Source organism: Vespula pensylvanica, chromosome 9, assembly GCF_014466175.1.
Source record: "Vespula pensylvanica isolate Volc-1 chromosome 9, ASM1446617v1, whole genome shotgun sequence".
NCBI lineage: Eukaryota > Metazoa > Arthropoda > Insecta > Hymenoptera > Vespidae > Vespula > Vespula pensylvanica.
This window is the reverse complement of record NC_057693.1, coordinates 4,467,662-4,492,547: the sequence shown is the minus strand read 5'-3', so window position 1 is coordinate 4,492,547 and position 24,886 is coordinate 4,467,662. Positions and strand designations below refer to the sequence as shown.

Below are 24,886 nucleotides of genomic sequence, written 5' to 3'. Positions count from 1 at the left end.
TATATAGCGAAACACGTGGAAAGAGAAAGAGAATATCGCGGAATATCGATGGAAGGTGCTCGATCGTGTAAGTCGCGTATATCGAAAGCGAATATTGTTTATGTCGATGAGGGTATTACTTATCTCGATAAATCTCAATAAATATTTGTTAATTACGAAAGAACGATGTTTTTCGTCCCTTCCCCAAAGCGCGTAAGACGATATGTACGATCCTGGCGGCGAGGCAGCGTCGCGCGCTAAGGCGCATGCTCGAACCGCTCTATCTGCCGTCGGATTACGCGGTGAGCGGTAGTAGTAGGGATTGACATGTCGCGCAGAAAGGATACGCTACGAAACAAGTGGTGTTTATCGCTTCGGTAGTAACGTGCCGGCAGCGGTGACGGAACGCGTCTTTCGTAACTCGCCAAAGAAAAATAATGCGTTCGAAGTGGATCGAGCACGAGCCGACTCTCGACGATCGTAGTGCCTCGTAGAACGCGCACGTCTCGTTCCTTCGATCCTAACCAAAGTGCTCGCGATAGCGTTCGTAGGTAGTTGTGCGACACAACGGTAGAAACTTTAAGGAAAACGAAGATAGATAATAAAGCGATAGATGTAACATTGGCGTTGGTGATAAGAAAATTAGTGATATTGTTATTACTTTGACGGAGACTCGAGTGGACTGGGAGAGCGCATGTTGCTCTCTTCGAGATTCGATCGGTCAAAGAACAGCTGGGAGAAAATTTCGAAAAGGAAATGTTTTAAAACGCAGTCCCTTCAGTCGCATCGTACAAGGTATTTATGTACAAGATATCTCTTAATCTTTTTTCCCAACTTCTCCTCTGTTTCCGTGTTTCCTTCTTAGAGGTTAAGCGTTTTTCTTTTATTCAACTTGTGCTCGATCCCACGAGTTTGGACAAGGTCCACGAATTCCGCTCTAACGATCGAGTGCATTCGATTTTTTCGAAGAAGATTATTCGAAGAAGGCGGAAGCACGCGTCAAATTTGCATCGGCAATGTGTACGATCGAAAATCGAGGCGATCCCTTACGGTAACCTCTTTGACGCACATGTTACGTTTTCGTGCCTTTCATCCGATTCGTTACAGTTTCTCGGAACTCGGGACCGAAGTAACAACCTTCTTTTTTCTCTCTTATTTTATTCGAATGATCTCATCCAGGAAACGGTAGTCATTGTTGTTATGCATCGTGCGAAAACATACGCGTCTACATGCTCGAGCAAATTCGAATGTTATCTATTAAAATTAACGAACACCGTAAATCGTACAATTCGATGATCTTTGATTATAAATTGATTTCTACGAAGATCCGTTGGATCGATTTTCTTCTCGATTTCTCGATTATTATCTCTCCTTCGCTGTGCCTTTTTTGCGAGTTACCCTCGTAAAGCGAGCCGAGAAAAGTCTCTCCCCTTTCTTACCGAAATGCGAATAGTCGTAAATGAGTTGACATTTACGAAGTATTACGATTTAACAAAAGACGTGGAGGTCGCCGAGATTGAAGCGTTGGCACAGTTTCCCAAAGCCGTTCATCGATCTGTTTATAAAGACGGCACCTATATTCGTCGTCCTATGCACTTACGTGTATACGTGCACAATGCGAATAATACATAAATTCCCACCGTTCTTTGAATCTTGCCGCGAGAAAACGATGCACGCGCGTACCGTTTCGTCTCGATATTTAATACACTTTTCATTGCGCTACGTCACGCTTGCACACGCGTCGTATATTATATACACGTATTATATTATACAAATTTTCTCGAATTTTATTGCACAGAAAATGACAAGTTATAGGAAAGACCCTTATCGTATCGCGCGTATTCCCATTGCACTTCTAACGCAGAAGAAGACAAAAAAGAGAGATACGCACAGAGAGATAGGGAGATTAGATTAGGTAATTGCAATTGTCCGTAGAAAAGTACAATTTAACGTTATGCTTATGTCCACTTTGAAGCCGTTTCAAATTTGACACACTCCCTTGATTAATCGTGTCGCATGTCACGAGTGTTAGCACGCAAAACGTAACATACGTCACGTCGTTCTCGCGTGCACACCCTTTCGTAAATGGCTATCCAAGGATCGTAGTACGTCTCACAGGTTCGTAGAAGATTCGAAAATCATCGAGACGGTATTGGTTTGCGAGCTACGCTTCTTCCTTTTCGGATTGCATAGTTCAAGGTAATTCAATTCCCAACTCGTTAATTGGAAGAGCGAGAAAGAAAAAATTTACATTCTATTTTCTCATTCTCTCTCTCTCTCTCCCTCCCTCTCCGTTTCAAATGAAATCTCCAATATTAATTAGAGAAAAGCATTAAATGAGATTGATTAAAGAAGATATAGACGTCTGAAAGTCGATCGAAGAAGATCAAATACCGTTAGTCGAATCAAAAAATAATACGTATCTAAAGAACAAAGAGTTCACGAACGGTCATAGGAAAGCGATAGTTCTGGCCACACACAGTGTTATTCTAGATACGATCGATCGTGTTACGGATAGCTAGATACGTGTGCTCTATCCATTGAGCAACATAATATGTACATATATATATATATATATCATCCGTCTGTTACTACAAACACCTTTCTTATGTCATAGAGATATTCGTTGCGTTTTAAGTCGGAAAGAAAAAATTGTGATAAAGTTATAACGAAGGAAACGAACGATAACGAACGAATTCGTCGGAGAAGAAAGGACACAGTACGAGAATTTTGCGAGTACAAAGAATTCGCAAAAGTGCCAACCAAGATCGCCGACTTTTCGAAATGATACTTTCGTCGGTTTAAAAAATTTTATCAAAAAAACGAACTCGAGATCGAGTCGATATCGTTGAACGTTTTCGTGGCTGACTCGTGGTAACCGAGTTTAACTTATTAGATCGTCTTCGATCGTGAAGAACTAGCGACTACTGATATATCAGGTAATAGCTCCTACGAGAAATTTGTACGCGAATGCATCGAAAAATGTGACCGCGTATATATGTGTACGTATTCTCTTCGTTGTCGATACTAACTGTTATCACGCGTCCGTGCTTTTTTTTTCGATAATTTCAAGCAGGTTCATTTTTTTCCACGTATGTAATCGCGAATCCCATAGGTAATTCGAATCTATCATTTCGTGTCGTACGGTGAAAGAGAAGTCGGCGCACCTCCCGATGGAACGACGAACCTTCTTCTTTTTTCCCTGTAATTGCTCCGTAATTAAATTGGGTGTGCCACTACTTTTTCGTCGTTTCGTAGAAAACCTTTACAAAGAGCACCGGACGCATGATTTTTATCACTTTTACTCGTCGTTAAAGAAGATCGTTACCAACGAGAAACATCGCTTTTGATTCGTCTTCATCAAATAGAAAGTACAGACTAGGAGTGTAGATGTGCGTCTGAATAAATCCGAGCGAATTTGTGCTGATTTTGATTCGTGGGAGGAATATCTATGACGAAACCAGGAAATGGCGCAGGAGAAGTGCGGCTGTTGTTCCTGTCACGTATCGTCGATGTTACTTCGTGTTCCATTATCGTCGGACGCAAACACTCTGAAGAAAAAATACCGACCGATCGTTTCCTAAAGCGTGCCATGTGGTTCGAAACAAATCGATTCTTAAAACGGAACCGTTATCTTTTTGGCAGTACAGCGAACGAACATACGTTGCCTTTGAAAGCCGTTAAGCTTTTACGCCTGACCGTTCTGATGTTTATATTCGTTTCTATCCGAGCACTTATTGCTGCCTCTTTGTTAAGGGCGATCTTTAAAGCGTCAGCACTGCGTCTCCTGGTAAAACAAGGTTAAAGGCATTCGACTGCAGCAGTACCGTATCGATTGTAGGGAGAGAGAGGGAGAGAGAGAGGGAGAGAGAGAGAGAGATTGAGTCGACGAGAGTAGTACCACATCTCAATACGTACTTGAATCCTTGCTCAGATTGAATCGTCTCTGATCGATTTCTTTCCTTCTTGTTTCAGGGTGAAAGACCAATCGTGTAGATCGAGTCATGACGGCATATTGGTTCAACGTCATTCTTTTCAGGGTCTTCTTTCCGGCCGTATTAGCAGGATGTAAGTTAACTATGCGAAACGAATCGTTGGGTAATTAAAATAGTCGGAGAAAAAGAAAATAACTTGCGTAGTCTTCGACCGAAGAACGAAGAAAAGCAATGATTTTTATTACTCGAAAAAAGATAGATACGAGATATGTTCGATGACATCGTGCCATTTTTTACGACAAATTAATGACCTTAGATCGTGAGAACCTTTAGTCCGTTGTGAATGCGTGTTTCTGTATTGCAGAGAAAGCGATTTGTATTTTTTGTTAGCGTCACGAACAGAAATAGAAACTCGGTATCGGTTCTGTGATATCAAAAGCGTATTGTTGCAATGTAAAATGTTTATTTTAATCTATTATCGTTTTCTAGTACAGTTGGTAATTCAGTTTTATTTTTTTATGTGATTTCTAGTAGACACCGCCGCGACATTTTTAAGCAGCGTGCCCAAGTGTTGACTAAAATTAGATGACCCAAGTTTTCGTTTCCCTATCGTTCGTCGACGTTGTCGCAACGCTCGACGTTGTCCATTTCTCTGAAATATTCTCTTCTGTAATTCGATAGTATTCAAGAATTTCTTTTGCGTTACATAGAATAACGTGCATGATTAAATAAGTCAGCCGGCTTAAAGTAATTAACGATAAAACTACGGATTATAAATTGTGGTTTCATCCTACGTAAAAGAAATGAAAAAAGAAAGAAAAGCACGTGGAATGACAGAAATCTCTCCGTTATGCGTGTGACCTCATTACGCACGAGTTTCGTGATCCTCCTTTCATCTAGGTCCGCTCTGACCTTTAACTTTGTCGGCAAGATAAATTATTAGACTCGTGAAGAAATTAAAGTGGTTACCAACTTCTTTTATCTTTTTGTACGACTCATAGTAGCCATGTATGCATATATTTTGTATATATATATATATATATATTTGTTAATTAAACAATAATTTGCATACATGGAGCACGATATAAGATAAACACCATAAGATGTCAAATATCGAAATTTAGCAACAATACGGAGCGTCCGAATTACTAATTACATATAAGTAGAAAAGTTACAAACGCCACGCGTTACTCAATAATCCACGATCGATCTATAATAATACTTTAATAATTGCTCGCGTTTAGGGCATTTCAAATGGACGCTCGTTGCTCACAGCGACGATTTTTCTTTCGCGCTTTGTCATAGTAATTAGTATTCCGTATCTAAACTCAACGTTCAACGCTCAATGCTTCGTGTTCGTCAAATCGTTGAATCGCAAGTTTCGCTCGAGAGTGTGTACAACTTAACAGTGTATACCAAGAAGACACAATTTTTTTTAGATTCGTGACATCATCGCATAAATTCCTACAGCTAATAAAATTAATTTAACGATTATCTCCAAGGTACGATATGGCGACCGGTAGGACTATCTCTCGTATATTTGGGACTCATGTTATACTCGCCGATGGTCCCAACGCCCACAAGCAAGACTATGTCCGGTCATACGGGACTTTATTTGAAGGCAAGCATCTGTTTGTGCTTCCTCGTAGCCATAACTCAGCTCACGTTTCACATAGTTTTATTAGCGATGCTGCCATATGGCCATTTTCTTCAAGACTGTACGTATTAGACAGAAAACTATCTAATTCAGGCTACCCGAACGAAGTAAACATCGATAGTGCGTTTGCAGGTCAATTTATGGAAAAACTGTTCAGACACATAGGTTTAGTAAAACTAGATAACACATCGGTATGGGAGGTGTTTTACTGGCTGACACCGGAATTGATTCTTTTACCGACAACGATAATTACATACGTCGCGTGTCGTTTCTTAACGCAAAGTAAACCGAGCGATGACGAAGGGGAAGTATCAGTTCAACGTCTAAACGATTCCGCCAAGAAAACCGAGGATAGGACCACGAAGGTGACTTAAAATCGACTCGATAAAGTTAGCGATCGTCTTTGGATCGACGTAAATTCGTGTATCCACTCGTTACGCAGATAATCAACTTCTTCGGTCATATCGGCACGTACGTCGTTCTTGCCTCCTTGTGCTGTACGGCATCTTTGAAGCCATCGGTGGAAGGAGCGTTCTACTTTCTGGTTTTTCTCGGTGCCGCCACATGGTGGGCTTGCAACAGAGAATTGCGAAAAGGTTTTGCAATTATATGCAAAATCGTTATGGTCGTGGTGATCGTACACATTCTGGCGCTACTCAGTTATCAGAATCAATGGCCTCAAGAACTCATACCGGTCAATAGCACATGGTCTCGTTATTTCGCGCTCACTGCGATTTATCATACCAACTGTAGTCGACCGACGTACGTGGAATATGCGGATAAAAGCGATTGGCTGCCTTACGGATATGCATTGAGACTCTTCTGGCTCTACTACGTTCTGGCTCTGCAATCTCGATTTCTCAGTAAAAAACCAGTAAGTCATATTAATCACATTTAACACGTTTGTATAATTGCCAATAGGTTTTGATCCAAAGTTAAGACCCGATTGAATTAAGCTCGCGGTAAGAGTATTTACTTATAAATTACTGAATTCGATTCTTATGGCCGTCCGTGCGACGCTACGCTTAATTTTGAAACGAGACCTAGAGGCTTTGTTTTCATCGAAAGTGCTCTTTTCAAGTATGTCTATTTTTGTTTACATTTAATTAACGTAATAAAAAGAGAGTGCGAAAATGATTAAACAACTATATGCTTGAGCAACTTCAATTTCAACTAACAAAGTAACAAATCTATCGGAGCCGCATTAACAGATTCGGTTAACCTCGACGTCTGGTGTTCTTTATCAGCTTTCATTTAAGCGTGGACAATGTACGCGTCGTCCAAATTTCTAAAGCTGTATATAATACATCGGCTGCCTGTTGCGTCAAACATACGTATTTAATCTATCACGAGTGAAAAAAGTAATTAATAACGTCGCCATACCTACAAATTGCTTACGAGTTAAGATACATTTCACGATAACTTGTTAATATCAAACGAGTCTACGCGAAATATTACGATAACTTGTCAATATCAAACGAGTCTACGCGAGCGATCGTTCGAGTTTGGAATTGTCAAGAGTAGATAGCAACGCGAATATAGCATAATTATCGGTTCTGTTTTCTCTCCTTTATCCGATAAGTAGCTTTTACTAACGAAGCTTTGCAGGCAAAGAAAGTGGCACGATTAAGCGGTAAGCTCGAGAACTTGGACACGCCATTGTCCAGACACGTTTCGATCAGACGAAGGACACCGTCCCAAAGATGGCAATCCGCACGACGGAAGGCTCGCGTAAGGATTTTTCCTGCATGAGCCAAATCTACCTACTTAAACACCTTGATACCTTATGTGTTAAATATCGGGATGTGTAGCATGAACATGGAATTTCTTTATTTTTCTCGTGAAAGACATTTTATTTCAGATCGCGCTTCGCGGGAGGACACCTTATAATTCCTTTTTGATTTTTATTCGTTGTCATAATTATGCTTTGTAACGCAAAAACACAGATTTTGTTTATCCAATGAAAGAGACGGTGGCACTTTGCAGGGAGAATGGAACGAAATGAATCGATCTGTAAAATGCTTCGGTCTCTTTCAACAACTTTCTGAATTTTGATTTGCTGTGGCCTTACAGATTTATGGTTGTTCCTTAACGCTGAGCAAAACACTTTTCCGTTTGGATGCCGCTATGTTTAGTTTGCCATTGTTTTAGAGGCCGATCATTGATACGTCGACGACGATTCCCGACGAGAGGACACCCGTACGTATATCGTTCAAATATGCACGAGTAACTAAATAATTCTTAATCTTCGAGTTTCTATATCGTTAGTGTACGTATATGTTGAAAAAAATCTTGTTGTCCGATATTTTCTCTACGCTATCATTATTCGTACTAACACTTTGGTGAAAGCACTTCACTTCACGATTTAATTTTATAATTCCTGCACGCAGATGCTTAATGATATAATAATTTCGCTTGTTGACATTAATTCGATGTAACTACGAAGATGTGTAAAGATAACTTTTCTTAGTAGATTGATTCGTATTTTCCGAGCATCGGTAAATTAAGCTTGTAAATATATGAAACGTCGATCGTTGCGTTTGTTAGTTGATGCGTTTTGGATCTGGAAGAACAGGACTTTTGCAAGACTCCACCGGCAGCGTTATCATACAAGATGGTCATCAAGATGACGGCATTCAATTGCAAAGTCTCAGCGATGGTTCGTAACTTCTTACTGAAATCTACGTTCACGCGATCTACGATTTTATTGATTTTAATCGATTTTAACGATTTTAACGATGAATTCTGCAGGCGTGCCTGGAGACAATCCTGGAATTTTTGAACATATCATTATGGCAGTGTACTCGATATTTCAGTTACTAATCAATTCCTCTTACCTCGCTATGAATATCATCATGATGGTGAGGAAACAGATCGATTATTTCGATTTTGATTATTTCGAATTCGTTAAATCGGCGTGTCCTATCTCCTATTTAGACGTGGAGTATAATGTATCACAGTTGGATGACATTCGCCCTTTTACTTTGGGCTTTAATCCTATGGATGATGTCCAATAAACGTGCTTCGATGATGAAATGTTCACCCTTCATCGTCTTTTATTCGACTCTTTTGTTACTTGGACAATACGTTTACAGTATGGATTTGACCGAGGAAGAACTACCGACGACGGTCAACGGCATAAAAATATCCGAGATAGGCTTCAGCAAAGCGCAAGAGCTCAGCCGTTGGCATCTGATCGTTAAGGTATGATCGAAATAAAATGAAAATGAAATATTTTTCTTTCTCCGATAGAAAAAAAAAAAAAAAAAAAAAAGAAAAGCAATGATAGATCCGTTCCACTTCTAGTGTTCGTTCATGTTGATATTTTGGATCACGATGAGACAGTATACAGCAGAGTGGAAACAACAGAGACGACTGTCAACTTTGAGAGACATGGTTGCGCCTTTGCACGTTTCAGTTACCACAGCCACCACAGCTATGAATTACGAAGTGCAAGAAGTGAAAAGCAAATTTATGGAAGACGTTGGTATAATCTTGAAACAACTTTTGACAAAATTCTGGATAGCCGTTGTAGCTATTATGCTCTTCATTTGTGGTATCACCGGTGAACGAATGACAGTTTTTAGGATTATTTACATGTCGTTGTTCCTCTTCTTCGTGATCACATTTCAGGTGACTCAAATATTGATTATTGACTAGTCGCGATTAAGGATCGGCTGAGGTAAGATCGTAAGTAATAATCGATTGGAAAACTTTCAGATATCCTGGTTAGTATGGAGAAAAGTGATGTATACATTCTGGATAACCGTCATTGGATATTCGGTAATCATGTTGATACTCGTGTATACCTATCAATTCCAAAATTTTCCGGAATATTGGAATTACTTGGGCATAAACAAACAATTGCAAGTACTCACGTTTACCATACCTCGTTAACCATATCATCCCCTTATTATAATCATTGTTTTCTCCGTAGACAAATGGATATTGGCTTGGAAATATATGAAACGAAAGATTTCTTCGTAAGACTGCTGATACCAACATTTTTCGTTATTATCACGGTGGTTCAGATGCACTATTTCCATAATGACTTCTTAAAGATAACGACTATCGATAAACTCGGGTATGTGATCCATGTCGATTCATTAAAAAACTTTTCATCGAGAAAGCGCTGGACTTTTGTACGTATAATTTTAACAATCGAACATTTTCTCAGATCAGAAAGTGCTCTTAGACGATCGAGTCTCGGGCATAATCCTAGTTTAAATCCTTCCACAACGTCGCCTACAGAAATTATTCTTGGAGAAGAAGAGACATCCAATGTCTACACTTTGAATCAACTTAAACGTACGTTGATTTGTATTAATTTATTACGTTGAAAGAAACAAATATCGGATCGTATAGGATCGCTTGAAATACGTTTAAACGTTACTATATATTTTTACAGGAATGTCAAGATTGGAAAAAATCGAATTTATAAGAAATTTAATGAATCATATATACAATTTTTACAATTACACTTGGTTGTTCCTTGAAATTCACATGCAGAAAATTATCTTTATTTCTCTGATTCTTTTGTGTATCAGTGACGTGAGTTAAACGCACGTTGTATATGATATTATTAATGGGCCTGTAATATATAACTGTTATCATTTTCAGGTATGCGCAATAAACTTCCTCTTCGTCCTTGCCATAGTTATCGTGATTAATTTCAATAGGAACATACAGATCATGTCGATCAACATTATAGTTGCGATCATTGCCCTCTTGATGGTAACGAAGATGTTGTATCAAATAAAGTATATCGATCATAGTAATTGGAATGTAAATTGCACGGTGAGTAAATAGTTTCAAACGACTATTTGCTGTATTCGTTTTCATACTGACGTCGCTAAATCGATGGTGTTATTCGCTTGTAGAAAGAAGTTAACGAAAATATAGGAAAGTACGCTAGCAATGACACCGTATACAACATCGCAGAATGGTTTGGTATAAAGAAAGGTGAACCAGGACATCTTGCAGAACTGTTGAAGGGATACATTGGTATCGTCACAGTAACGACCTTAAGAAAAATCATTCGAATTCGACAGTGGTTTTTTCGACAAAAAAAAGGGGAATCTTTGGACACTCCTCAAGTCATGTTTCCAAATATTGTCAGAGCAGACGCAGACAAGGGTATACCAGAATGCTTGAAGTTCCTCTTTAATTATGGATTTTATAAATTCGGCCTTGAGATCTGCCTTATCGGAATTGTGGCACTTATTGGCATGAGACTCGACTTTTACTCCGTCCTTTATGGTTGTTGGCTTCTATTGTTCTTCTTATTAAAGAGGAAAACCATTTCTAGGATATGGCCGTTCTTTAAAACGTTCGCTATAATATCGTTGCCTGTACAATATGCTTTGGTGGTAGCACCACCTACGTGGTTTTGCATAGGTACGTATAATTTTGATAAGAAATCTGACGCGACGTAGCTCCGCTCGTCGATATAACATAATATATTATTTTCATCTAACTGTATTACCTAGAATATCCTTGGAGTCATTCGGAGATGTTACGAAGGCTGCAAGAATGGATGTATTTCCCAGATCCAGATTTTCCACCGAATCCTAAGAAATTAATCTGTAGGTATTCGTTCGTATTGCAGTAACGATATATTACCATTATCCTTGACTCATATCTTGGACTTTTAGGTGACTTTTTATTACTGATGATGATCAGTCGGCAGAGCCTTGTCTTTAATATTGAACAAAATATCTTAACGTCCGGTCAAGAATTCGTGGCCGGCCATAACTTTTCTGTTTATCAAAACATGGACAATCCGAATTTTATAAATCCTGTTAAAGACTACGTCTCTCACATACATAGCTGGTTAGACGTATTTAAACGTGGCAGCATGATGAGTCTAATGTGGATCACTCTTTCCATTATGTTTTTGGCTGGAACAAAAAGAACGAATTTGTTCTCCCTTGGATATCTTATCTGTGCCTTTGTATTACTATGGCAAGGTAGCGATTTCTACTTGAGACCAGTCAGGACGATACTCAATTGGTGGAAGATGTTACTTGGTTATAACGTCATTGTGATCTTTTCAAAATCCTTACTTCAAGGTGTCGGCTGCGTTCTGATACAAGAGGTAATATCTCCTTTTATCTCGCTCATTCCTACTTCCACAAAGTTTGCTTTTAAGAAGCAAATAATAATAGCGAAAAATAATAATAATAATAATTCCAATGTTTAGCTACAAGATTCTGCCTGCTGGCTGATCCAATTACTAGGTATCGCCTGTCTAAAAAAGTTCCACAGCGCAACCGACAATTTAGGAATCGGAGGAGACACTTGCCAAATACCACGAGAGGACATCGGCATGGTTTGGGATGGATTATGTTTTGGCTTTCTCTTGATTCAACTGCGCTTCTTTAAAAGCTATTATTTCTTCCATATCGTGGACGAAACGAAGGCAATGAGTATATTAGCATCACGAGGGGCTGAGCTTCTTGAGGAGCTGCATCAGAAACGCATAAAGATCCAAGATAATGTGGAAAAGGCTATCCTACAGAAACTCAAACACAAGATGGACAAGATTAAAGCTAATCAAAGAAAAATTCAGGGACCATCGTATAGAGAACCTGAAACCCATCAAATAGGTAAGACATCGTTTCTTTATTATCGACCGTGATTATCAAAGCTCAAATGCGTTCTAATAATAGAATCGATTTATTAGATTAGTTCGTTTGTATGAATATATCGAAAGAAAAAACGGTACGAAGTTCGAACTACGTACGATATTATTATAAATTGTAACGAGGAAATGACACGTCTCGAAAGGCAAGTCAAATTCCTAATTCGGCTGTGATACAGCCCTAATTCAGTTTGACAAGAGAAATGACATCGATTTTAAATCCCTTGTCGACCTTGTCGACACTTTCGAACAGTTTTGAAAGAATTAATCTCATTCCCTCTCGACCCCATTTTCCTTTATCATCGAAGCCGATGCAGTTTATTCTAGTGAGCCGAGCATGTGAAACGCGCATTAATTCGCACCTTAATCCGGAGTATCTTTATTTAATGCAAACGAAAAGGGGAAGCACCTTTGGCGAGGTCTTCCAGCGTGAGTTCGTGCGTTTCGTCGGGTCACACGCCACCGCAGGGCTATCAGACGCCGATCGACGAGAACAATGACGAGCCGCCTCCGTTAACGCCAAGAACGGCGTCGCTCTTGCAAGCGCCAACACCGAATTCGGCCATCATGACGGTGAGCCTCGAGGCTTACCTCGAGCCCACTCGTATATCATTCGGTTCTCCGCCGAGTAGCGAGCTGAATCCACGTGGGCCCTCACCCGACGAAACTTTCCCAGTCTTCTCTCCTCCGCCCTACGATCAGCCTCTTCAAGATCGCTCGTTGACCTCCTCGACGAGACATCGCCGTCAATCCAGTTTCATCGGTCCACCGTGGATGAACGAACTGCAGACACAGAGACAGTCCATCGTCTCCACCGCCTCTCGTTCCCCGCACTCTCATCACACATGTAACGACACTCCAGGAAACAACGTCCTCGTCGTCAGTCTGCTACGATGTCCTGTACATAAGCTTCCACGCTCTAGCACTTCTTAGTTCGTCTTTATCCATCACCACTGACCCAGACCATTCCTCTACCTTCTTTTCTACTTTCGTTGCACCGTGTAAAAAGCGACAATTGAGATGCGGCAATGCGATAACAGTTATTATCCAGATAAAACTCCTTTCACAAAATTTCGCTCAGCCGACGGAAGATGTTCGATTTAGGTAGAAATTCATTGGTTGTTACCTGTCAAATAATCGCTGCACGAATTCCGAACGATTCATGGGATATAACTTTTTCTCATTTTCTTAGGATGCATTTTTAGCAGTCGCGTCATTTAGATCACCGATCAACGCGTCGACTTATTATTTCTTTCTTTTTTTTTTTTTTCCTTACTTTTCTTCTCTTTTTAATTCGCGTCATCCTGATCGTCACAAAGTCGAATCATTATTTTGTCTCGCCGTTATTATTTCAATCGGCGAGATTTACAAAGTAGATCCTATGCCAAGTATTTTTTATCACCTCTTCCATCTACATTTTATTTATCTGTTATGTTTCGTTAGATACTCTTTATCCAGGGACTCGGCCTTTGTACAGAGTTCGCGTGCCAAAGACCAACAGAGAGGGTAAATTAATAACTTTTACAGCTTAACTCCGGGCTTTATTCCCGTCTTAACCTGTCTCTCTCCACTTTAATCACGTGAAACTATTACAGGCAGTACTTGTATAACTTGTACATATAACAGCTTGTCTAACCGATGTCGCTAATGACTGTGATTACCTTAATAATTACTCCTAAGATTAATTCTGTACATTATGTATGTTACCTATCTATGTAGGAATATTAAGGAGGAGATATAAATTGTTGAAATTAATTTTGTCAGTGACATGTGTCAAAGCGAATCAGATGCAATTTTGAAATATCATCTAAACGACGGAACTGATATTTCTTAGATAATTGTATAAACGAGCGATTTACTCGAGTAGCAAATGAATAACTTGTACGAAATTGATCTGATTTAGCTTCAACTACGAATAGCTTCGGGTATTTTTTGCTTAATCTAGAAACTTAAAAGATTCTCGTATTTGGTGCATGGCTTCAACTTCTTTTAAGCTACTATCTAGTAATGGTATAACAATAATAACGACTTTGTCATTTTCCTCGACAGCCATCAGATCAGGCGACTACTATATGTTCGACGATTTGGACGACGATGATATAACCGATATTGTGGCTGATACCGAGATAGAACGAAAGGAGGCAGAACAACTCCCCGAAGATATACGCGACGAAAGAATGACGATAATGGAGGTACGTCTTTTGAATTCATTGAAATTCGTTTGGATTGAAAAAAGATTTTACTAACTCTTGCCCCCTTCGTTTATCCGCCCAAAGACTATGATCTGGTGAAACGCTCATAGAAACGAAACGATTATTGTCCTTGGGGCTTGACCCTCGACAATGATTGTTATTGTTGGACGAATCCCTCTTGATATTCAATTTCACGATATCAAGGAATTTTCAGCAAAGCCGTAGCTTGACTTGCGTTACTACCTACCTATCTACGTACTTGCGCGTACGCATACGTTTCATGTTTTCTCGATTTGATCTCATTTCACGCACGCCTGATATTTCAAATATCCCGAATATAGTAAAAGTATGCTCTTCTTTTTTCACTTTGAGCCTGTTCTCGAGGAAAGAAAGAGAGAGAAAGGAAAAGAAAATATGATGAAAAAAAGGCAAAGAAAATGACGCGTAAGTGTGGTCCTTGCAGCTGATGGATACGCTGATTAAGACAGACATTGCGATAGCGACCCACGTTGCCATGTATGGAGGATCGAAAAAGGATGCGTTGAGACTTCGCCGTCGGAGCGTACCGCTGACGCGGAAGAAATCGTCCATGTCCTATCTGAGCGCGCGATCCGAGAACGAGACTGCCGTGCCGACCGACGTGAGATCCCCTTTACAAAAGAAAAAAGAAAACATCAAAAAAAAAAAAAAAAAAAGAAAAAGAAAGGCTGCATGACTCTGCTAAATCTTCTTCCTTCAATCCTGAACCACAGCCGCCGCAGCCGCAACTGCTCTCGCCATTATTGTTGCCACCGCCGCTGACTATATTTTATATTTTTTTCGTCTTATTTTTTATCTCATTGTTTTATTCTTCGTCTTCTTTTTTTTTTTTTTTTTTTTCTTTTTCTTTGGTGTACGCTGGGCAAGTCTCGTCACGGAGACGGTGTTTTCTCTCATTCTTCCTTAACAAAACTAATTATTACCTTATAATATTTCGATCATGGAATAAAAACGCTATCGCTTTTTTTTGCAAATTTCTTATCTTTTGATTTCGCGATCGTATTGAAAGATTTGAGCGAACACAAACAATCTCTTTAAAGTTGCGATAGCACGAAACTCGAATTAGCTTGTAACATCTATTCGCTTCGATTTGCAATGCTCTATTTATCTTTTTATACACATACGTCTTCTTTCGGTAATCTGTGTACTTAATCCTCCATATCTAATATAGTCAATATTGAATCATAATTTGACATATTTCAGCTAGCTAAATGTTAGATTATGTAATCGCAATAGAGGGAATTTGACATAATTAAACAAATATTCACGAGTTTTAACATTAGATGTAATAATTCTTTGTAAATCCGATCGCTTTCCTTCCACCAGGTACATATACTCTTCTCACGCGCTTTCTCAGCTTCTTCAAAACGATGGCGAAGGTATATCTACGTGTGCTCTTCTCTGTTTGACACCGACAACCTCGTATTGCGTACTTATTCTCAATGTTTGTAGATGCAGTTGCAGCGAGACTTCGTCGCTGATATATATGTGTGTGTATATATATGTGCGTGTCTATATATATATATGTGTGTGTATATATATACATATGTATATATACGTATATGTGTATGTATATATATATATATATTACATATATTACATGTAAAACGCTCGATATATTGCGCTTACTATCTTTATTTGTTGTTTTTTACAGTCTAGGGCCTGCAATCGCAAGCTTCTTGTTATTTAACAATAATCGTTAATAACGAATAATCAGCGGCTGTATCTTTGCTAAACTTGTAAACGATCGGCTCTGTCAATTTGAGGATTTGATAAGAGAGAAGTTTAACTTACTTATTTATCGCAAACGGCAACATATATGTCAAATCCTAAAAATTGATCGTGAGATCGTTTTCAATATCAACACATATGTGGACGGTACATCTACGTACGAGATTGATATTTTTTATTTATTTTGGAAATATTAGGTTGCTGATCGAACGAGCATTACGTCGGAAGAGATCGAATCGGAAGAAAAAGAATTAGCAACCGTGGACTTGACAAAACCACCACCTTCCGAGGATGAACGAGAGGAAGAAGATAAGACGTTGGAAAGGAGTGTCGAAGAGGATGATGAAAAAGCAAAAAAAGTTTCCGTTTCTACGTATTTTCAATTCGTTTGGGTAATAATCAATAGTACTCTGATCTCGATGACTAAGTATCTCAATCAATTTTCACGAGATTATAGATATATTCGCAAGATTTTAGCGATGGAGAAGAAAATATTAAAGGTATGCCACATTATATATCCTAATACATCACTTCCTTTCGAGAGTATACTTTCGTTTGTTTTAAATAAGATAACATTTTTTTTCTTCGCATTAACAGGAAAAATCGGATTTCAGAACGGGTTTCAGATTAGGAATTAATCAAATGTGGCAACCGATACCACTGGTACAAGAAAGGTAAGGAAACTTTTCTAGCGTTACACTTTGCTACTTAGCGTGATCGTGTAGGTATATATAAATATTTCCAATGTATACGTCAGAAATATTGTGCTATTTCACGCTACTGTATGTACTTGATTGAAATTCGATTTAATTTTAATCTCCTTAAAAACTATCCACATCTTCTAGTTGGCTTCTTGAAGAGTATGTTCGTAGATTAGCGACGTAGTTCGACGATATAACGATCATCTTTGTAAATAAAAAGATGATCATTACAAACTTGGTAACTTAGAAGATCGCTAAATAGTTTTGAAGAGTAGTAACGTACAATATTTGTATCCGTACGAATAGTCATAGCTCCTTTCTGTTCTTTTCTTCTTTGCTCTTAAACATATGTTTATATATGTATTCGGTAGTTTATATATGTATAGAATAGTAGTAAATGTGCTCGCTCTGACAGATCGACAACTAATGAAGATACAGAAGGAGCTAATAATCCCGGTGAAGGTCCTAGTCAGCAACAATCTCCGAGAGTCGAGAGGTAAGTACTTTGATATTTTGACAAAGATCCCTTACGAAGGTAATAAATGGAGAAACTCCCTTATACCTTACGATCCTTCGATCCTGTACAGGGTGTTTCTTTAAAATCAGTACAATGAATACGTTAACTGTATTATTCTGTCCGAACGTAACTAGAAATGCAAGAAATACAAGACGCAAAAAGTCACGTTACTCATGATGTATCTTTCGACTAACAGGAAATTATTTAGACAGTTTCGAAGAGGCAGAAGGATAAATGACAGAACATCCGAACAGAACCCTTTCCCGTAAGTTTAATCCCTACGTTCCATTTTATCCTATCTTGTAACCTACCCAACATCGTCCCATCGTATCGTTGTCGGGAAATATTATATTAATTGTGTTCGACGATATGATCTAAAATAAACGTAGAAAGAGTGCTGTTATTTCTGCTAGGAAGGAAAACTCGCTGACAGTACCTCACATACGAATCCTGGCGCCAAGTTTGGAGCGAGGATTGAACAAGTCCTCCTCTAGGTATCGAGATTGCCTTGTATATTTTAATTGAACGGATCATTTGCATAATAGCGATAACTTGACACACTTTTGCACGCATTTATCGGCACGTATCGCATTCGGCATCGATCACAACTATCGTCTACGTCGTATGTGGGCATATATCTTATATACACTTTTATATTTTCGTTAATATCTTTGCTTAGGATCAAAGGATTCTGTTATAAACGTTCTTTTTATTTTTATTTAGCACGTGTATTTTCGAAAATTGCAGTAGAAATTTATAATTAGTCCTATTTTACAGGTACGTTTACACAGTTCCCGAGCTGAGCTTTAAATGTGCTTTTAATATTGACGATTTGCAGAAACTAATAAAAGAATATACATTTGTTTTCTGCAAATTTGTATCGAAGAATAATGTCAAACTGAAAGCCGTGCCTGATCCAAGAATACTTTCTGCACGCAGCGTGATTTTCTCGCAAATGTCGCAAGACCAAGTCGAAGAGGAGGTTGCAGAATTGTCCGAAGTTGATCAACCACCGATAATTCAATTGGCAGCATCGATATGGTTTGGAATTCTGGCACATTCGAGCCTGCTGTGTTATTTTATGGTATTTCTTCATCAAATTAAAAATGCCTCCGTTATCTCCACGCCATTACCTCTGATGGTGTTTTGTTGGGGTTCTCTGACGATTCCGCGACCTTCGAAAACTTTTTGGGTGACTTTAATCGCTTATACGGAGGTAAGAATTTCTACAAAGCGTCAAATCTGTAAAACGGTGTTATATGCGTTTATTAAGAATTTTTTTTTTTTAACAAACACGATGCGTATATGTTCGCAGGCAATCGTCATTATGAAATGCATTTTCCAATTGGAGCTCATTCCTTGGAATCGAAAAGCAGCATCTAGTCATCCGCTCTTCGGACCCAGAATCATTGGCGTTGAACGACAACGAAATTATGCGCTATGGGATTTATTGTTACTGCTTATGGTTTTCTTCCATAGGTACTTTCTGTTCCACAAAGTATACGAGACATAAGAAACCTTGTTGTTTAATGAATAACTTTGAAATTATAACGTTTAAATTGTAAATATCCAAACGTAGATTCATGTTAAAATCATTGGGACAGTGGACCTCGCCGTCGATAAAGCCAAGAAAGATTATCCCTTCTAATTTGACAGTGGTTGAGTCAAAACCTCCCGATCCTCCTTCTGGAGACGGCCAAGCGGAAGAATCGACGACTTCTTGGCAGCAAGAGACTGCAGAGTATATACGATAATAATATATTTCTCTCTCTCTCTCTCTCTCTCTCTCTCTCTCTCTCTCTCTCTCTCTCTCTCTCCATCGCATTAATGATGTTTTTTGTTATATTAGAGCATCCGGCATTATTAGAACACCAAAGGGTCAAATTTTAAATATTAATGATAAAACGGATTCGCAGAATCGCGCAGTAACGGTAAATGAAAACGAGAAGCTTGTAGCTATCCAAGGCGAAGAGATACATCCTTACAAGGAGAACATCTCAACAACCATGAATTTGACGTAAGTTTACTTTATCAAAAGATCAGAGATAGAAAAAGAAAAAACGATCCGATCGATTTAAGCTGTATCATCGAAATTATTTCAGATTTAACAAGTATCTAGAACCTATGAAAAAATTCTTCACTAAAATTCTTAGTCCCGTCGGCAAAGAGAAAACAAACGTCTATGCGTACATGTTTCTTTGCGATTTCTTTAATTTCCTTCTGCTGATTTTTGGATTTTCTGCCTTCGGGGTAAGCGATATACGATTCCTTTTCTATCATTTCATAATCTCGCCATTAATATCAACTTGTTCCCTGCAGACACAGCAGGGCGATGGTGGAGTGACGGCTTATTTGCAAGAAAACCGAGTACCCATGCCTTTCCTGCTGATGTTATTACTTCAATTTGCTTTAATAGTTATCGATAGAGCCTTGTTTTTGAGAAAATCCATTGTCGGAAAGTTGATCTTTCAATATTGCCTGATATTTGGAGTTCACATGTGGATGTTTTTCATATTACCGAGTGTTACGGAAAGGTGATACGTTTACTAATGAAAGTGACATGTCCCATATAATTTATTCGAAATGTTTCCAATACCGTCATATCTTTTTAATATTGCAGACAATTTAATGACAAATTACCACCACAGATTTGGTACATGATGAAATGTTTTTATTTATTGCTCGCAGCGTACCAATTGCGCCAGGGATATCCAACTCGCATACTTGGCAATTTCTTATGCAAGAAATATACCATAGTAAATTTCGTCTTATTTAAAGGGTGGATATATATTTTATATATTTTGTATATTTTCACTTAAAAAAAATGATCAAATGAAATCTTATTACTTTCGCGCAGATTCATGTTGGTTCCATTCTTGTTTGAATTGCGAGCTGTCATGGATTGGATTTGGACCGATACCTCTATGACGATAATGGATTGGTTTAAAATGGAAGATATATTTGCCAGTATTTATCAAATTAAGGTATTTGCCAAATAAAAGTATCACAGATCGAGGATGATATATTTATTTAGAAAATTTGATCGATACTTTTCCGAATTACAGTGCATGCGCGGCATGGAAACAGATTTTCCACAACCACGAGGAGAAAAAAAGACTCAAATGAGCAAGTATCTCGCTGGCGGAGGTGCACTTTGTGTCATAATAGGTCTTATATGGTTCCCTCTCTTGTTGTTCGCACTTGGTGGAACAGTTGGTGTTTCGAATTTGCCTTACGAGGTGTCGATGAAAATAGCTATAGGACCGTACGAACCGATTTATTCGATGTCTGCACAGACCAGTTCGATCATGGAATACAAAGAAGAAGAATTTAAAAATTTTACGGACTTGTATACTCGGGATAAAGCAGCGATTACCTTCTTAGAAAATTATATTAATACAGATGTGGCGATTGTTAAACTTAGTACTTCCTCCGGCAAATTATGGGATATTTCACCTCCTGACAAAACTAGGTTCGTTACATCGATTTGGCTTATTAACTTCTACTTTTTCATTAAATTTTCTAATTCTAATCGTAATCGATGAACAATTCCCAGCGATTTCTCTTATCTTTAAATCATTATATCGAGACATTTTTTATCGCAGATTAATCAAGGAACTGGATTCTTCGGCAGACGTCGTTGTTCACATTGAATGGACAGTTTCTAGAACAACGAATGTGAAAGATTTGTCTGGTATAACAACGAGCCATCATAACGTGGTACTATTACCAACTGATCCTACAAGAAGGATATTAGCAGACATGTTAACTGTAAACGAATTAAGTCCATCTAATTCTACAATAATTATACCATATTCATTTCCAAAATTCCTCAAAGTTACCAGTAAAACCACCGATGTTGTTCGACAATTAATGAAATTACCGAGCTCACAATGTAAGAATTATTCTAGGTGACGTATCTGTCATAAGAAAAAAAAAATTTTTTAATAAAATACAAATGACAAAATCAATTTCAGCGTTAAATGAAGAGGACGTTGATACGTCCAATGAAAAACATCTATATAGAAATATTAGCCTTCAATTATCCATTGATCGAGATTGTTGTGCGCATCAGCAATGGTGGGTGATACAAGAAGTTTGCGACGATCGTTTTTATTTAGAATTATTGCAAAACATACCATTGAATGATTGCAAGGAGGTTACGATGTTCCTTTTCAATGATAAAGTATTTCCAGAAGGATTGAGCTTTATCAGTGGATTTGGGTAAGGCAAAATTATAGGAGACAAAAAATGCACTGAAACGACTATATATATTATCGTCGCATAATCCTGCAATCTTTTTTATTTATTTTCTACTAGAATTTTGGGTTTGTATACTACTGCTGTAATTGTGATAAGTCAAATGATGCGAAAAGTGGTAAGCGATATGGCGCCAAAGATAATGTTCGACGATCTACCGTACGTCGACAGAATTCTTCGATTATGTTTGGACATTTATTTAGTACGCGAAAGCGGTGACCTGTGCTTGGAAGAAGATTTGTTTGCAAAACTTATATTCTTATACAGATCTCCAGAAACCCTTATCAGGTTAAACCTGTTATTATATTTTTTATTTAACTATACGTGCATTGACAAATTATAAGTCAATCACTAAATAAATTTCACTGAAATTACTAAATAATCTTGTCTACTTGTAATCTTCTTTACAGATGGACGAGATTACCAGAAGAAGGAGAGCGCACTGACAATGAGGATCAAGATGAAGAAGAAGATGTTAATGAAGCGGAAGAAAGAGAAACGCGTGAAAGACCTCACCGTGATTAAATTATTAATAATCGCAGTTATATATAATCACGGACCATCTGATGACGTAAAAATGAAATATGATGGCATATAAAGTGTGTTCATTTTATAAAGTAAAAATCAATTCTAATGACCAAAACGGAAAGTCAACTTCAGGAGTATGTTATACTTCGAGGATTATTTCTAACGCATATGTAGGTGAAATGAAAGAGTTCTATATCAAGGAAGATTCTTTTCTTATTGGAAGGAGATGTTAAAAACGGGAATACTCTTCATTTATCTAAAACCGCAGAGGCATGCTTCTAATAATGATGCAATTTATAAGTGGCTTATAAATAAAAAAAGCCTTTGGTATGCAAGTTTTTAATAAAAACGACGAATGCTTTTAGATTTAAATTATGAATGAAATGTGGAATATACACGCTTTATTTGTGAGATCGTGAGAAAACGTAAAAAATAATACACGTAAAGAATATGTTTAAAAACGAAAAAAAAAATTGACACACGAATCGTATACTGGAAATATTTGTTGATTGCCTCAGTAATGGCCTATACAATTTCACTAAGAATTTCTCTTCGTAATTGTACAAATATAATCTACAGAATCTATCATTTGTTAATGAATATATCATTCATTAAAAAACACGTTGAATTTTTAATATGAATTCTATCATGAGTTATGCATTTAAATATACATTTTCATAAATAATTTTATTATCTTCATTATGCTTAATATTTTCTAGTTAATAATATAAAACTATGTATATAAAAGATATATGCTTGAAAGAATTTTATAAATATTAATATAACGGATCTAATAAGAATAAAATTCTTTATTAAACGATTGCATACACATTGTAATTAATAAATATTTATGCAGAATGTATTAAACGTATTTTTAATGCATTATCATCGGTCTCTCACGCAAATCAACATTATACGCAATATACCAATTTAATAATATACTGCTTATATATTTATTTGGCCGAGTAATCATGCATAAATGTGACCGCTGACAATGGATTATGACATTATAAGTAAGTAATGGAATGATACAAAAATAAATTATATTTGTGATAACATACTTGTTTCTATGATTAACAATTGAGCAAATATCTTACAAACAGGCACAGTTTATTACTTTATTATAGAGAACTTCTAATATATATATATATTCCTACTTAAGAATTAACAATTAAATTAACTATAGGAAGTTTAGAATGATATCATCATTTGGCAGAGATTTGTTAACGATTCATTGGCAAAGTATAGTTATAACGTTATATAAATGTTAAAAGTCATTACTTTTGAAGTATATTATATCTAAAGTCTTAAGATCTATTTTAATATTCATTGTTGCTGCATAGATAATTCTTTACACTTCAGTTTTAAAGCTGTGTTTTCCTCCTTAAGAAATTCTAGCTCATCTAATTTCTTTTGTAAATCACTATACCGTTTCTGTAAAATGATTAAATCCTCTTGTAATTTTTCATTTTCTTCTATCAGCGCTCTCATACGAATTGAATCTCTGGTAGGATGTATCTCTTTAATTATCTCATCAGTTTGCAACAATGTATTCTTGATAAAAGTTTTTTGTGAATTTATATGAAACTCTTGCATAGTTTTTAATATTTTTGTGCTTTCTTGTTTGGTATAGGTGCTTATAAGATCTTTAATTGCATTAAGTAACGCAACTGGATCATATTCTTTTGTTTCAGACTTTTTTGTCGAACCTTCAATCACACAACGTCCTCCTCTTTCCTTCGTTACGTCGACGTGTGGAGTGCTTCCTTTCAAAGAATCTGGCGGACGACTGTTCTCTTTACTAGAGCTATCCAAGGAACGGGTATTATCCTTGTAACTGCCAGACCGACGATTATGATCTTTAATTATAATTTTACTTTCTGATATTTTAACTCTTGCTTCTTGTTTATTATCTTTTTCTCTAAAGTCCGATTTAACTTTATTTTCCATTGACTTTAATTTATTTTCAGCGCCTTTTTCCTTCCTCTCTGAAGATTTTACTTTCATCATATGCTTTCGTGTATCATGTTCGGTTAAAGATTTTACATCCTTAATAGGCGACTCTTTTTTATTAGATTCTCTGATTTGTGGCAACTTGGATACTTTAGTCGAGCCACTCTCAGTTTTTTGTTGTTGCACAAGTTTTTCAAAATCATCTTGTTCCGACAAACGTTGTAATGGCGAAGAGGTTGTGTGTCTGATCGTTACATGTCGATCTACTTGATTTTCTACAAAATTTCTTTTCTCGCTTGGTAATAAATCTAAATCTTCTAAAAATGAGTCATTCATTATGTATTACACACCAGTTTTGATTCTGTTTAAAACTGCAAATAAATACAAAACGTTTTCATATTTTGTACATTGAAAAAAAATATTTGTGAAATGACAAAATTGATTTACGATTGATAATTAAAATTCTATTAACAGTCACGAAAGTTAATTAACGATGGCATTAAATCTTATATCATTAAAAATACATACGGTATTAATTATAGACTGAAAAATAATAACGACAATGCGGTAGCCTCCCGCTATTAACTGTAAATAGAGGCGGCCATGAAGATCGTTGGGAGAACAGCTGATCTTATTGCTTAAATTTGCGCGCTATCTGTCGGAACGCGAAGACGATGGCACGACAATAATTCCCGCTAATAATAAGTGGTAAAAAATTTTAATTCAATAATACTTTTCGAACAATTTCATC

The 24,886-nt window shown here is 37.3% G+C and overlaps 2 protein-coding genes across 11 annotated transcripts; one reads left to right on the top strand and one right to left on the bottom strand.

Annotated features, from left to right (window-relative positions):
• Window positions 1–287: 287 nt before the first annotated feature.
• LOC122631605 (piezo-type mechanosensitive ion channel component) lies at window positions 288–22,823 on the top strand. Of its 10 annotated transcripts, none has more exons than XM_043817514.1 (40): window positions 288–774; window positions 3,955–4,047; window positions 5,417–5,632; window positions 5,704–5,936; window positions 6,014–6,445; window positions 7,180–7,302; window positions 7,723–7,770; window positions 8,119–8,230; window positions 8,323–8,432; window positions 8,509–8,775; window positions 8,878–9,204; window positions 9,292–9,437; window positions 9,509–9,655; window positions 9,749–9,879; window positions 9,980–10,122; window positions 10,192–10,368; window positions 10,452–10,968; window positions 11,061–11,156; window positions 11,226–11,668; window positions 11,774–12,179; window positions 13,658–13,720; window positions 14,264–14,406; window positions 14,870–15,046; window positions 16,374–16,676; window positions 16,774–16,850; window positions 17,293–17,373; window positions 17,808–17,888; window positions 18,334–18,610; window positions 18,710–18,873; window positions 18,974–19,135; window positions 19,244–19,411; window positions 19,497–19,644; window positions 19,714–19,928; window positions 20,015–20,173; window positions 20,252–20,378; window positions 20,460–20,866; window positions 21,000–21,289; window positions 21,372–21,618; window positions 21,715–21,942; window positions 22,065–22,823. In XM_043817514.1, exons 2-40 carry the CDS (start codon window positions 3,984–3,986, stop codon window positions 22,177–22,179), a joined length of 7,770 nt encoding a protein of 2,589 aa, XP_043673449.1. In that variant the 5' UTR covers window positions 288–774; window positions 3,955–3,983; the 3' UTR covers window positions 22,180–22,823. The 10 variants fall into 10 exon arrangements, with proteins under 10 accessions (XP_043673449.1, XP_043673445.1, XP_043673448.1 ...); XM_043817510.1 differs by having other exon boundaries at window positions 18,172–18,610; XM_043817513.1 differs by lacking the exon at window positions 7,180–7,302 and having other exon boundaries at window positions 18,172–18,610.
• Window positions 22,824–22,964: 141 nt separating this feature from the next.
• LOC122631633 lies at window positions 22,965–24,831 on the bottom strand. The gene is made up of 2 exons (XM_043817570.1): window positions 24,664–24,831; window positions 22,965–24,506 (listed from the first exon to the last, which is right to left on the bottom strand). The coding sequence occupies exon 2, from the start codon at window positions 24,469–24,471 to the stop codon at window positions 23,509–23,511; it is 963 nt and encodes a 320-aa protein (XP_043673505.1). The 5' UTR covers window positions 24,472–24,506; window positions 24,664–24,831; the 3' UTR covers window positions 22,965–23,508.
• Window positions 24,832–24,886: the final 55 nt, after the last annotated feature.